The 15,299-nt window shown below is 42.2% G+C and overlaps 1 protein-coding gene and 1 long non-coding RNA gene across 2 annotated transcripts in view; one reads left to right on the forward strand and one right to left on the reverse strand.

Moving 5' to 3' along the window:
• The window catches only part of AQP9 (aquaporin 9), a 48,789-nt gene that overhangs the window by 19,352 nt on the left and 14,138 nt on the right, over positions 1-15,299 (forward strand). Inside the window, exon 2 of the mRNA XM_523087.7 lies at positions 9,870-9,996. Within this exon, the coding sequence (XP_523087.2) occupies positions 9,870-9,996 (127 nt within the window). The remainder of the gene's footprint in view (positions 1-9,869; positions 9,997-15,299) is intronic.
• LOC104002319 (uncharacterized) lies at positions 1,989-9,993 on the reverse strand. Its single transcript, XR_674552.5, has 3 exons — positions 9,845-9,993; positions 7,154-7,346; positions 1,989-6,325 (listed from the first exon to the last, which is right to left on the reverse strand). It is a non-coding gene; the product is annotated as an uncharacterized LOC104002319 (long non-coding RNA).

Genomic DNA, 15,299 nt, shown 5'->3' on the forward strand with positions numbered 1-15,299 from the left:
ACGTAACCTCGCAGCCCAGTAACCACAGACTGGGCAGGAAAACTGCAATCCCCTGTAAATAGCATGCAGTTTATATAGCATTTTCACTTAACACCCTCCTCTTAATGACTTTCACCTGGCAACCTTCATTTAACTCAAAACTCAGGGCCTCATTCCCCTGTACAGCCCATGTTGCATGGAACTGGCCAGGGTTCAGATGTTTATCATAGATAGGGAACAAATCTCTAGGTTGGCCACTTCCAGATTCCCTAGCTCAGAACATTCAGGTGCATCTGCCATACAGGATCTGGCTAAGGGTAGGCTTAAGTTATTGCTGTCAGGTGCGCTTACCCTACATATGTCCTCAGGAAAATTACTTAATTTCTTTGTCCAAAGGTTTCCTTAGATGGAAACAGGAGCACTTTCCTCCTCCTAAAGGGGATTAAATGAGAATATACATATCACATATATACATGTGTACAAACACACATATATGTGTGCATATATACACACAAATATGTTTATTTAAAATGTGTTACCACAGATATGCTCTTTTAATGCTTACTTCTGTTTTTATAAATATTTGCATCATTTAATGACAAAATATCTACTTGAGGGTATTTTTGTTTAATAATTTAAATGTGTTCCTTTCCTATATCCAAGAAGACCTGCAGCAGGGTACAAGGTAAAGCAGTCACACAGAACTCATGTTCTTGGGTCATGTTGCTGCTGTCCACATAGCACAGAGCAAATGTGCTCTGAACTGGCACCACTGGATTTGCTTCCCAGGAAAGTCTTTGAAAGAACAATAATGAATACATACCATCTGGGTGAGACTTGGAGGTATTGGGGCATTTTAGAATGTCCACCTGGCTTACTTGTTTGACTTTAGCTAAATAAAAAGTAATAAAGGGGGCAGGTGGCAGTTGGGGGAACTGTTCAACTCCCTGGTTAGTGCCCCCAAATGCTGACCAGTGCCACAGAAACCCGTGTGGCTGTTGGGTGTGGCTCATCCATGTGGAAAAGGCCCCTTCTAGGCCCATACTCACTTCCAGTGTTAGACACGTTGAATCAGCGTTAGCGGGGAGTGTGCGTTGATAACCACAAAATTGGAAGACACTATGGAGAGGAGTGTGTGAGACAGAACAAGAGAGGAAAGGGTTTAACTCTACCTTTCACTCTAGTTTTCTACTGGTGGGTGCTTGATCATCTAACAGAAGTTGTCTGTGCAAGGGGAGCTAGAAATCAAGCGAGCAGAAAATCGATTTTGCATAAATTGAAAAAGCTGGAGATAATCACCAAAATATCTCAGTCATCTCTGAGAAAGGAAGGGAAATTGGAGCTGAAAAGGATTTTCTTTTCTAGGTCCCTGAGAAGCCTTGATGACAAGGCGCAAGTGTTGTATATTTTCTGAACTAGGGTGACCATACTTATTGTTACCAGAAAAGCACTTGTCCTGGTGAAGACCAGGAACTATAAGGAGACAGATAGCTTCAGCCTCAGCCCTTTCTCTTTGGACTGACACATCTGGTTTACAAATGAGGCCATTTATACTGGATAGATTGGGAACAGATGGCTGCTACCTGGGGTCTTCAAGTCCTCACCTTCCCAGACAGCCCTTTGCTTTTCAACATGCAGATAGAAAAACCGATGCCCCTATTCCACATCCTATGGAAAACCTAGTATCCTCCCTGAAGATTTCCATGGATTCTTGGGGGCATCTGTTGCATCTGATGACCTCTTGTTCCATCCAGTGTGTGACGGCTAAAAGTTCGGGCCTCTGACTGAAACAGACCTGTGATCAAATCCTGGTTCTCTCTCCTTACAGTGATGTAAAATTAGGCAATTTGCTTTGATCTTTCTCAGCCTCAATTTGCTCATCCACGAGATGGAGATAATACTACTTACCTCCCAGAATGTTATAACTGTTAAGTTAATAATGGGATAGTGATAAGGGAATACAAGTAAAGCACTTAGCATGCAACCTGGCACAAAGAATGAACTAAATAGAGGATAGCTAGTATTCCTTTATTCACGCTACCCTAAACAGATGAGTCAAGATGGTAAATTTTTTGTACAGTATTTATTCCAAAACCCATGACAATCTTTCCCAAGGAGATCCTTTTAACTTTAAAAATTTTCAAGAACTCTATACACTACAACATTCTTTTAGTATTCATTAATTCTGAAAATACAAGATCACAAAAGGTAGATAGAAGACATGTTATTTTTTCCATTTTTGGACAATGTTTGATGCACACAAGGAATCACAGACCTCTTGCGGTAATTCTAAGGTTCCCTGGTGGTCCCTGGCCCCAGGTTGCCTGCATTCACAAACACTTCACTACGGAATTCCTAAACTTCATTAACTACTGCTTTTCTGAAAGGGCTCAGTTCTTACATACTCACCAAACAAATATTTATTGAGTGTCTGTTATGCACCACATATTCTGCTAGGACTATCTTGTTTTACACTTTAAAGGACATAATAAATATAAAAGAGATTTGAGCAGGGTTACGTGCAAAAAAACCTGTGGGCTGATTATTCCCCCTCTCCGTTCCCAGCATTTCAGCTTGTGATAATCACTTCACCATGTCAGGTTTTACATTGTGTCCAATAAACAGCTTGTCACAGGGGTCATGGCTCAGTTGAGAAGTACCCAGCAGTCCCACTTGGTATTTCTTAGAAATTATACCTCCCACTTTTCACATTTCATATCCTACCCCCAAATTAAGTTGGGTTTTTTTTTAGTAAGATTCCCGTTTATTTATCATTTCCACATTGTTTAAAGGAGGATTATTCAGGGTAGTTTTGCTTCCTGCGCTTCTTTTGTTATTCATACATAACAGATGTACATATTTTGGGGGTACATGGGACATTTTAACACATTCATATAATGTATAAAAATCAAATCAGTGTGATTGGGTGATCCATTGCCTTAAATATTTGTCTTTTCATTCTGCTAGGAATATTCAAATTATTTTCTTCTGGTGACTTTGAAATATACAATAGATTATTGTTAACTATAGTCATGTTACTGATCTTTCAAGCACTAGGTCTTATTTCTTCTATCAAACTGTATATTTTTACCTATTAATCAACCTTTCTTCTTTCCTCCGCCCTTTCTTGACCTCTAGTAACTACCCATCTACTCTCTGCCTTCATGAGATCCACTTTTTTAGCTGTCACATAAAAATGAGAACATTTGATGTCTGTCTTTCTATGCCTGGCTTATTTCACTTAACATAATGACCTCCAGTTCCATTCACATTGCTACAAATGACAGGATTTCATTCTTCTTTATGGGTGAATAATGTTTCATTGCGTATATATGCCACATTTTCTTTATCCATTAATCTGGTTTGTGGGCATTTAGGTTGATTCCATATTTTGGCTATTGTGAATAGTGCTGCAGTAAACATGAGAGTGCAGACAGCTCTTCAACATATTGATTTTATTTCTTTTGGATACATGCCCAGTATTGAAACTGCTGAATCGTATGGCAGTCCTGTTTTTAGTTTTCTGAGGAACCTCCACACTATTTTCCATAGTGGCTATATTAGTTTACATTCCTACCAACAGCGTATAAATGTTCCGCTTTCTCCACATCCATTATTCCCTTTTTGATAAAAGCTGTTTTAACTGGGGTGAGACGCTATCTCACTGTGGTTTTGATTCGCATTTCTCTGATAGTTAATGATGCTTGAGCATTTTTTTTTTCATATGCCTGTTGGCCACTGTCTGTCTTCTGAGAAATGACTACTCAGATCTTTTGCCCATTTTAAAATCAGATTATTAGGATTTTGTTTGTTTGTTTGCTATTGAGTTGTTTGAGCTCCTTATATATTATGGTTATTAATCCCTTATCAGATGGATAGGCCAAACTAAATTTTTTATCTTTTCCTGCTTTTTCTTGAAGGCAGAGAAATGGGTTTTTTTTTGTGCCCTTGCTTAAGTTTAGATATTTTAATATCTTTCATCAAATATTATTATTTAAGCATGGAATATAAAGAATTAGGGTAATCACTCTGTGGTTCTCTCCATGTATACATGTTAAATAAATTTGTATGGTTTTCCTCCAATTAACCTGAAAAAAAATGTACTTCCCTGGTGGACATTATAGTTTTTTTTGGTGGGGGGGGGTTGGTGCCACAAGACAAGGTGGCAGGTATATAATAAAATGGCAAAGTGCAGACGTGATAGAGTGGGCACAGGAAGCCAATGAGGGCTTTTGTTGTCAGAGAAAGTCCTATAGAGAAAGCAGGATTTCAGCTTATCATTAAGAATAGATTGGGTTTAGTTGGGGAAGGTGCAAGGAAAGGGTGTTTCTTCTGAAAGGTGCAGCATAGCAGATGTGCAGGGATGAAAATAAGTGTCATCAGCTCAAAGGGCTCCAAGTGACTAGGATGTCAGCCTGGCTGATGCAGAAGATCTGTGCTAAAGAATACTGGAAAGGAAGGTGGCTGGGAATCATGAGGTAAGGCAATGGAGAGCCCTGAGGACCAGCTTGAGGACTCTGAGCTGACATTTCCTGAGCAGTGGGGAGGTGGTGTGTGGTGCTTCATCTGGCATCTGGCATGAAAGTCTTTTCCTTCTTCCATGTATGGAACCTGATAGTAAAAAAAGCGTTTATCTTTCTATTTTCTAGCATTGCTTTCCTACAAAAAGCACTAAAATCCTGCCAATTATGAAATGGCCCATCTTCAGAGAGTAATCACAAATAGTCAAAACAACTTGAAGATCTTATCAGCTTCCCGCTTTCCCTCTCTCACCAAAATTAAATCCCATGACTAGCAATGAAACAGCAAGTACTTCAACTAGATGTATTTGTTATAGATGTCTTTTCTCCTCTGTTTTTATTGCCAGGCAGCAAGTTAGCAGTTAAGTTCATGGGTCTGTTTTCTTAACCTATTCACCCTGAACTGGAATTTTTGAGTTTATACTAAAAACAATAATATCCTACCCTTATTATTTCTCTTTGTTGTTTAAATATTGCCTTCATTAATGTTATCTCCTTTGATTCTTTATCAAAAAGCCATATGATTCAAATCTGGCACATATCATTATTCCCCTTTAATATATGAGCAAGCTGAGAATGAGAAATAACATGTTCATTTACATTGCCAACAAGTGTCATCCCTGGAAATAATGTCTACGATCTGCTATTCAATTACATCCAATATACTAGAAGCTGTTACAGAGACAAAAAAAGTTCAACATATTATCTTGAAAATCTTCTTATAAAATTGAGAAAATCAGGCATAAATATGTAAACAGTTAAATAACATTCCATGGCTAAGTGTCCCACCAGATGGCAATAGAAGCCATGAGTCAGAAGGTACAGGGTTAATTACCGTGTCATAATGTGATACACAAATATGGGAAGACTGTGTTCATTTCTGGGCTCTGTGTTTTAAGAGGGACACTGACAACGTAGAGCTTACCCAGGTGAGACTCACTGGGAGTCCGAGGAGACGCAGAGATCAAAGATGAAGGGACAAGTATCCAAACGAAGAGAGAACCCAGGGAGGGCATTATGCCCCTCCACTTATCGCAATGCCTGGTATGTGAAAGGCTTATTCTCCTTGGTCCCAACAGTAGGTCTGTAGCTAATGAACAGAAGTTACAGGAAAGAAGCCTCCAACTTCATGTAAGGAAGGATGCCCCAACCACAGGAACAATAAAAAGTATACAGAACAAGCTGCCTAATGTGGTAATGAGCTCCCTATCCTTAAAGGTGATCCAATATGGGTTAGGTGAACACCTATTTAGGATGTTGTAGGGAGAATGCCTGTATCACATGCCTTCTGTGTGCTATCAAGTTCAGAACCAGCAAAATGGTATAACTGAGAGATGGCATGGTACAGGGTTTAAGAGCACAGTCTCTGGATCCTATATGATGCTCAGTCTTGGAACTCAGCAACCATATTGTAAAGAAGCCAGGCCCCACGGAGAAGCCATTTGTAAGCGCCAGCTAAGGTATCAGCGGACAGTCAACATCAACCATGAGATGCATGAATATGCAAGCTTTCAGATAATTCCAGTGTTCCACTTTTCGAGCCACTCCATTTGATACCAAGTAGAGCAGGGATGACGTGCCACCCCAAACCCTGCCCAAATTGCTGATTCATAAGCAAAATAAATGCTATCATTTTAAGCCACTAAGTTTGGGGGTGGTGAATTCTTCAGTGCTGGATAACTGAAATACAAAGTTTGTGTGATATTCAGAGTTACCATTGGTCTTCACATCCATTAATAGGTGCTGAGTCAACTAGAAGGTGGTGTTATGTGCAGAAAGGCAGTTGGGTGGGTTGTGCCGATGAGAGAAGAGAAGGCTTGGTGAAGCTATTGAGAGAACATGAATAAAAGATTAATGAGGAACTTTGAAGACACAGTGAAGGACACAGTAAAGGCTAGATCTTCATTGTGTCCACGGTTTTGTCATTCCCTCCATCTCCTATATGGTTTTGTGACTTTTCTAATTCTTCTTGAGGAGGCAGCTAGATTGAGCAAGTGCTAGGTCCTGTCAAGAAGGTAGAAGAAATCTTAAAAGTCTGTAGGCCTGCAGAGGAGGAGTGGGTGGTGGACTTCAGAAGCAGAACGCCCAAGGGGACAGAATAAAATCAAAGAGACTCACATATTACAGACCATGATACATTAGAACATCCACAATGTTAATATGGAAAGGAATCCAAGAGATTGTTTTCTAGATAATGAAATCAAGATTATGCACTTGAAGGTAAATAAGTACTTATTGTAGAGTACAAACACTACAATTGAACTTCAGGGGAGAAATACTAGGTTTGTTGAGAAGAATCTGAATGGACGACAGACCTAAAAATGCTTTCTAGATGGGGAGACCAGGAAAATCAAGATAGGGTGGATATGATAATGGGCTCTTTTTGAGTCTAAGAAGGGAAAGGTACGGCAGTTCTTGAAGGTGAGATCAGGGAATCACGATGGAACTTTTTATCATCAATACCATAAAAAACAGTTCTCTCATTTTTGGAGGAAAAAAAATACACTGAACACACAGAAGGAGAGAACCAGAGTGGGTGGCCAGATCTCCAGCAAGCAGCCCGTGATATATTAGAATGCCAATGATCTGCTGGCCTGGTGCTGTGAATACAGGCAAGAGGAGGCAGGCAAGGGAACAAACCAGGAGGCAGTTACCTGGCTTCCTCGTTGCTTTTCAGGCTACAGTAAAACATTTCTAAATTAAGATGTAATGCTGGAAATCTGGGCTCCAATCTTCTGAGCGGCGATTCTGATGAGGGTAACTGAAGTCCCCACATTGCTCATCAGTCCTCTTATTTCCTGCAGCACACAGCATTGATTATCCTCCTAAGAAAATCCATTTCAGCATCTAGAGTGGAAGAGGGGAGTATTAATCATAGTGAAATTTGACAAGGCAGAAGCCTCCACGGACCCACTTGAGCCATTTAAAGCTTTTATGTCCTCTCTAGACTGGAACAAGTGCATGTACATCAGGACCATAAAAGAGGGGAGACGCTTATTTAGAAAGCATTAATAGCTCATGACTAGCCTCTCTCTTTTGCGTCTCTTCTTAGCCCTGGTTGTCTAAATCAAGTCATTTCAGCTGTCAGTATTGTTTTATTCCTCACTTTAGGAGATACTACTAAAATGTCAGTTCACCTGGAAGTTGTGCCCAGAGCATTTAATTGGATTTACATTAAAATGAAAGAAATATGCCAATGTGGTTTTAATTCCGACAGTTATTATAATAGATAAGGATTCTAGAAAAAATAATGTCAAGTCTAGGTGAAATTGTTAGGCTATAAAATGGACTCAGGGGATTTTTTTGAAAAGAGAAAGGGGACATGTTCCTGCTGTAACTGTATTTAACATTCAGTGTAGGGTACAAAGCTCTCCACCTTTTCTCTGCTTGCTAAGACAAGTGGATGTATCTTAGAACTGGGGACTAGAAGGGACATGAAAGCATCATCTACGTAATTTCTCTGCTGTCAGAGAAATCATTCTATATGTATTAAATATCTCTTGTTTGTAACTTATTCTCCTCTAAAGGACCTCACAAATGAGCCCTGAGGGAGCTGTTTAGAATTAATTCATCACAATAAAAAAATTGTCTGTGCAACCTTTCATATTTTAGTTTTAGACTCTTCCATTTTCAGCTCTATATGAAAAGACACAATAGTAGGTTATTATCTTCCTGATTAAAAGCCTTCACATTGTTAATCTCTTTTTCCAAAAATATATTTGTTTCTGAAATATTTCCTCATGTGCTCTATTTTCCTGCCCCTAAATAATATGTATTGCTCAATGCCAAGCCCTCCCTCAAGTTAATTGCTCTTTTTTAGTTATAAAACCCCAACTGGATTCCATCTAATCATCTAATAATTCCTATACTTATGCCTCCAGGGCCACACTAGCTTTTTAAACTACAGCACGGTGAAAGCTGGTGGTCAGTTGCTGTCTCATTTTCCTACCAAACTTGTATGAAATTGTTCTGTCTTTCCCAAGAACCGTCCTTCACCAAGTATTTCTTTAATGGACTGTGATTAAATGGTTTTAACTGATTATTCAATGAATATGTGGGGCCCATTTTTTTAAAAAAAAATTAGAAAACAGATGGGTTTTAAAAAACAGAAGACATACAATGAAAAGTTCTCTTCCAATCTCTGTCCCAGTCATGCGCTCCCCCCACCCATTAGGGTCTAACCCCATTTCTGCCGCTTGTGTATTCATGGAGAGAGATCATGTACATAAAAAGAAATACATGTAATGTATTTAATACAATTGGCAGCATGTTTTAGCACTGCTCTGCATCTTTTTTTATTTTAATAATATACCTTGGGGGTCTTTCCACTTTGGTATACATGGATCTCCTTTATTCTATTTTTTTGTTTGTTTCTATTTTTTTCAGTAGACTAGCAGTCTACTGACTGGATGTACCATCATATATTTATCGCAAACCTTTCTCAATATGGATTTCATTCTCCAAAATATCCTCTACCAGCTGAAGATTGTGGAAGACTCACTATCATACTTCACTGTGCAACTGTTTGCAGAATGCTTACTATCAGCACAGCACTGGGCTTGGTGCCATAGGGAATACAAGAAGCAGTGAGTTTGTCAGCCTCTGCTCCCTAGGAAACTACAGCCCCATCAGAGAGAAAATACATGAGAATAAGGGGGTCCTGATTGCCAAATCTATCCCCCTAAGGTTTTCCTTTGTTTTCTTGCACATCAGACATTTTTTCTAATGCATGGTACAAATGGCCTTTCCCCTTTATTGGATGTGTGTATGGTGGTTTGTGTGCCTGGTTCTGCTTTTATACTGGGCGCCACAAGAACAGAACTGTCAAACTCAAATACCTACAGAGGCCAGGAGGGTGACCTAAATGAGTGAAGGGTAGAGAAGTGAGCCAGTTGGGAAGGCATAAGCTCTGTTTAAAGGGATCCCCAACTGCTACTGTGCTCGATTATTTCCCTGTGAACAACCAGATCTTCTGGTTGATTAAAAGGAACCAGTGGGTAACAGGTACATGGGACTTTTCTGTATTATTTCTTACAATACATGTGGGTCTATAATTATCTCAAAATAAAAAAATTAATTTTAAAGAAAATCAGATACCTAGATCATTGTGTGAAATGTCCTGATTTATAAATGTAGGCAAAATCTGAGCATTGCACAGGTGCAGCAAAACTCATCTATCTGTAAGCCAAATGCAGCTTTGGGTCCCCCATTTTGCTATCTGTGTATAGCTGAATCATTATAATTTGATTTGTATAAAACCCAAGCAACCCAATTCATGAGTTTGCTTTAAAAATACTTGCTACTGTGAGTTTCCATCACTTTTGACAGTAGCCATCCCCACTTACCTGTTGAGTTTTCCTCTCATTCCAGGTCCTTGGATGTGGCTGTGTTGCCCAAGCTATTCTCAGTCGAGGACGTTTTGGAGGGGTCATCACTATCAATGTTGGATTTTCAATGGCAGTTGCAATGGCCATTTATGTGGCTGGCGGTGTCTCTGGTAAGCAGTAGAAATAATGAATGCTGCTTTTTTTTTTTTTTTTTTTTTTTTTTTTTTTTGAGACGGAGTCTCGCTCTGTCGCCCAGGCTGGAGTGCAGTGGCGCGATCTCGGCTCACTGCAAGCTCCGCCTCCCGGGTTCACGCCATTCTCCTGCCTCAGCCTCCCGAGTAGCTGGGACTACAGGCGCCCGCTACCACGCCCGGCTAATTTTTTGTATTTTTAGTAGAGACGGGGTTTCACCGTGTTAGCCAGGATGGTCTCGATCTCCTGACCTCGTGATCCGCCCGCCTCGGCCTCCCAAAGTGCTGGGATTACAGGCGTGAGCCACCGCGCCCGGCCTGAATGCTGCTCTTAATTCAGCCACTCCAATGTGCCCGCACAGTGCTGGCTGCTTCACATACCTTAATTTACTTATATCTCAAAAATCCTGCAAGGGTGCGTATTGGATCCCATTTTTATAGATAAAATTAAAATCACCAACCAATGGTAAGTAACTTATTATGCAAAGGCAACATTTAACAAGAGACAGAAATGGGGGTTAGAGCTCATAAATTATTCATTCCTAAGTCTGGCCGCTGCATCTTATTCTCCACCAGTCAACGGGATTTTTTACTTGCTCTAGTCCACATTTGGAATCCAACTCCCAGATACCCTGTAAATAGCCCAGTGAAGGTCACTCCAACAGAGGCAAGTCCTGGACCTTTATCTATAGCAAACAGGAAGAGTCTGGGTCTCTGGGTCTCTTGCAAAATGGATGGTGCTTTCACGGACGTGCAGATCTGATCTACAAGGTCTTAGTCTAATGCTGCCCTGAAAAGTAAACTGATTAGAAACCATTCACATGGTTCTCAAAAGCAAAATGAAATGATAATTTAATGCAGTCTGTGCACTTAGGAAGCGACTGTGGAAATGATCTGGTTACCAAAGACACTCAGAATCTTTCAGCAGCCTGGTGTGGGTCCTCAGAGCATTGAGTCAAGACTTGGTGAGAAGAGAAGAAAGGGAACTGAGAAACCATGCCTGCTGAGCACTGTGCTAAATGCCAGACTGCCTTTATCTCCCTCTCCTTTACAACAGCACTCTGAGGCGGGTATTACTGTCTCCATTCTACAGAGAAATCCCTCCTGAGAGGGAGTCAGTAAATAACTGGAAGCCCTGCAGCTGGTAAAGAAGAAGAGCCAAGATTTGATCCAGGCTCGCATGATCTGCATGACAGTGAAGCTCACATCCTCATTTTTTGTTTGTTTGTTTTTTGTTTGGTTTTGTTTTGTTTTGGGAGTCCTGCTTTTCTCCCTCAGGCTGGAGCACAATGGCACGATCTCGGCTCACTGCAACCTCCACCTCCTGGGTTCAAGCGATTCTCCCGCCTCAGCCTCCTGAGTAGCTGGGATTACAGGCACACACTGCCACACCTGGCTAATTATTTTGTATTTTTAGTAGAGACGGGGTTTCATCATGTTGGCCAGGCTGGTCTCGAGCTCCTGACTTCAGGTGATCCACCTGCCTTGGCCTCCCAAAATGCTGGGATTACAAGTGTAAGCCACCGCACCCTGCCTGTTTTTTGTTTTTTAAGACAGAGTCTCACTCTGTTGCCCAGGCTGGAGTGTGGTGGCAGGATCACAGCTCACTGCACCCTTGACTTCCCAGGCTCAAACAATTCTACCTTCTGCCACCTCAGCCTTCCAAGTAGCTAGGACTACAGGCACGAGCCACCACACCCAGCTAATTTTTGTATTTTTTTTGTAGAGACAGGGTCTTGCCATGTTGCCCAGGCTGGTCTTGAACTCCTGGACTCAAGTGATCCACTTGCCTCAGCCTCCCAAAGTGCTAGGATTACAGGCATGAGCCACCACACCCAGCCAACACATCCCCATTCTTACACAGCATTTACAATGCTCTATTATGAGAAGGGCATTACAAGCAGGTTAGTTGGGCAGAGGATCCTGCAGTTAAGCTGGCTGGCCTCCTAGCAAACACTGCCTTTGTAGCACTGAAGAACGATTGCTTAGACTCCTTGGGAGCTCCTTGGGCTGTGCATCCGGAATGGCCATTGACCAGCTGGCACCCTTTCCATATTACAGCCAGACTCAGATCCAAGGGCCGTCCAGGTTAAGACAGAGTCCCACTCTGTTGCCCAGGCTGGACTGTGGTGGTGGGATCACAGATCTTTGCAACCTTGACCTCCCAGATTCCTATATATGTGATTTGTTAGCATGCACAGTGTCTCCATTCAAACTTTTGTCCAGCTTTTGCTATGATCCCAGCACTCTACTGCTTAACTCAAGGCAAACTCCAAGAAGGGCACAAGAAAAACCAGGGGACTGCCCTAAATATCCCAAGGCTTAACTGCTCCCCCTATAAGCTCCCACTGAGTTCACCAGGTAATGTAGGTGTAGCCATATTTTCAGCCTTTTTTTAGGTAGAGACATGGTTTTGGAGTATTTTGCCTGCATAACACCCTGAACTGAACATCATCCAATAGTTACTTAGAATTAATTGGCCCCAGACCCTACCACTGCTGTTAACACCCTTCACCACTGCAATCCATATCTGTTTCTGTCCATTGATATACCTGGGGATTTCTGCAGTCACTGTAGGAGGAAAAAAGGGAAAGAACCAGCAGGAAGAAGAAGGAGTGAAGAAAAGGTGTGAAGTCTTCTGTGGCCTCTAAACTGGGGTTGAATCCCTATAGTTACAAGAGTAAGGGCCAAAACTGATGGGACTTCTTTCAGTAGAAGCTGTTTCTGGGTGAGAGTCAGGACCTGACCAAAATGTTTACAAGCAACTATGAGACCCTAAAATACAAACAGAGTGGTGTCTGAGACTGGCTGGAAAATAGTAGCACTGGCTTGGAAAGGCAGTCCTTATCTTTCTATCTCTATTTGGAATCTAGCACAGTTCAGGCTCCCTAAGGACTGGTGGCTTTGGGAACATTTTGGGAACATGCAGCACAACACACTGGCCCATCATGACATCTGTGTGGACAACAGCATCAGTATCAGCTTTGGCAGGTGCAGGAATAGGAGAGGATTGTGTGTGGGAGGTGACTTTCTCATCGTGGCTGCAGCTAACATACTGGTTTGTGGGCACATACTGGCTTGTAAGGTCTGCTTGAAGATTCCAAAAGTAACCAATTTATACTGGGCATAAATATGAATGGGATCCTATTTTGTGGTCACCGACTAGTGAGGTCAGCAGATATTTGTCTTTTAAATATAAAACATCACCTTATTGTAAAGAAGTTACAGCATCCTGCTCCCCTGGGAATGTTCCAGTCAAATCCAGTCAGTCAGAGGTCATAATACCCTAATTATGTAGCATCCTGCGCAAAGCATTTAGGCTGTCTAATGGCAATTGCTATTGATGTAGTATTTTATGACTAAAATAAACTTATTGAAAAAGCAAATAGACTTGCTTTCATTACAAAATATAGGGTTATCTTGATCACAGGATTGTGTATGGGTGGCGAGGAGGAGAGGATTTGCATAGAACAGAACACTGAAGGGGTTCCCTCTGCTCACCTAAGACTTTCATCTTGTGCCCTGTGGGCTCCAGCTGTGCCCGCGGGCCCTTTATGTGAATAATCTGATTGTCCCAGCAACCTTGGCAAAGCCAAGAGTTGAGTGCAGGACTCTCTGACTCTAGTTCTCATGTTCTTTCCAATACACTGCTCTTCCTTGTCCTTGTGATAAGCCAGGGTGACCACTCATCTCTGCGGGGAGAAATTTCTAGCAGCCACTTGGCCTCTAACCAGAGGCATCAGGGTGCCACTTGTCCACCTCTCTTTCTGAACCTTTCTGCCTTCTCTCCAGCCCTTTTCCTCATTGCTTTGCAAAGCACCCTTCCAGACATACCCTCTCTAACCCCCCAAAAACTATTTTTCTCTGTAGATCTCTGTAGTCTGAGCTATCTAAATAAGGCCCCAGATTATTTCTTCAACTTTCTTTTTTTTTTTTTAATGGAGTCTTGCTCTGTCACCAGGCTGGAGTGCAGTGGCACAATCTCAGATCATTGCAACCTCCGCCTCCCAGGTTCAAGCGATTCTCCTGCCTCAGCCTCCCAAGTAGCTGGGACTACAGGCATATGCCACTATGCCCAGCAAATTTTTGTATTTTTAGTAGAGACAGGGTATCGCCATGTTGGCCAGGATTATCTTGATTTCTTGACCTCATGATCCACTCGCCTTGGCCTCCCAAAGTGCTGAGATTACAAGCGTGAGCCACCATGCCCTGCCTATTTCTTCAGCTTTTATATTGAATACCTGCTAAGTGCCTTGCATCATGTGAGACCCAAGGTAAATAATAGTTCCAGCCTCAGGATGCTTAGGAGGAGCTAACAAACAGAAACCTACTTATGGGAAATTTTATTTTGGAAGACGAAATTGTTAAACAAAGAAATCTCCCATTGGTAGACTAAACTCAAGGGAGTTGGATTGGAGGTGATCACTTACGCCCCCTTGGTTTTTTGTTGTTGTTGTTGTTTTTTGTTTTTGTCGCCCAGGCTGGAGTGCAGTGGCACAATCTCTGCTCACTGCAACTTCTGCCTCCTGGGTTCAAGCAATTCTCCTGCCTCAGTCTCCTGAGTAGCCAGGATCACAGGTGCGAGCCACCACGCCCAACTAATTTTTTTTTTTTTTTTTTGAGACGGAGTTTTGCTCTTGTTGCCCAGGCTGGAGTACAGTGGCACCATCTCAGCTCACTGCAACCTCCGCCTCCTGGGTTCAAGCAATTAGCCCACCTCAGCCTCCCGAGTAGCTGGGAATGCAGGTGCCTGCCACCACGCCCAGCTAATTTTTTCTATTTTTAGTAGAGACGGCATTTCACCATGTTGGGCAGGCTGGTCTCAAACTCCTGACCTTGTGATCCACCCAACTCAGCCTCCCAAAGTGCTGGGATTACAGGCATGAGCCACTGCACCTGGCCCCCCACCCCTTTTCCTTTCACAATCGCTACCTCCAGGCAGCTGGAGGCAGCTACTCTACAGCAAGCCTCTGGGAGAAGAGAAACTTCCCACTGCCCTGTGTGCCCCCTCTTCCCTCCTAACCCCTGTTTCTAGCCTTCCCTGGTAAGGTGTACTGCTAGTCTCCAGAACTGTGGCTTTCCTGGATTTGAAAGGAAAACACAACAGTTGAAGTGTTTATAAGGCTTTAGGAAATCATCTGTGCTTCAATACACTGGCATTTTCTTGCTCACTGTAGCCACTGAGTGGCAGGGGCAGGTAAAGAAAGGACTCTTGTGGCTTAGGCAGCAGCCAGAATCCCCCACCCACTGCAAGTCCATTTTGCCCTGGAGACTTGGAAAAA

This window comes from Pan troglodytes, chromosome 16 (genome assembly GCF_028858775.2).
Source record: "Pan troglodytes isolate AG18354 chromosome 16, NHGRI_mPanTro3-v2.0_pri, whole genome shotgun sequence".
Lineage (NCBI taxonomy): Eukaryota > Metazoa > Chordata > Mammalia > Primates > Hominidae > Pan > Pan troglodytes.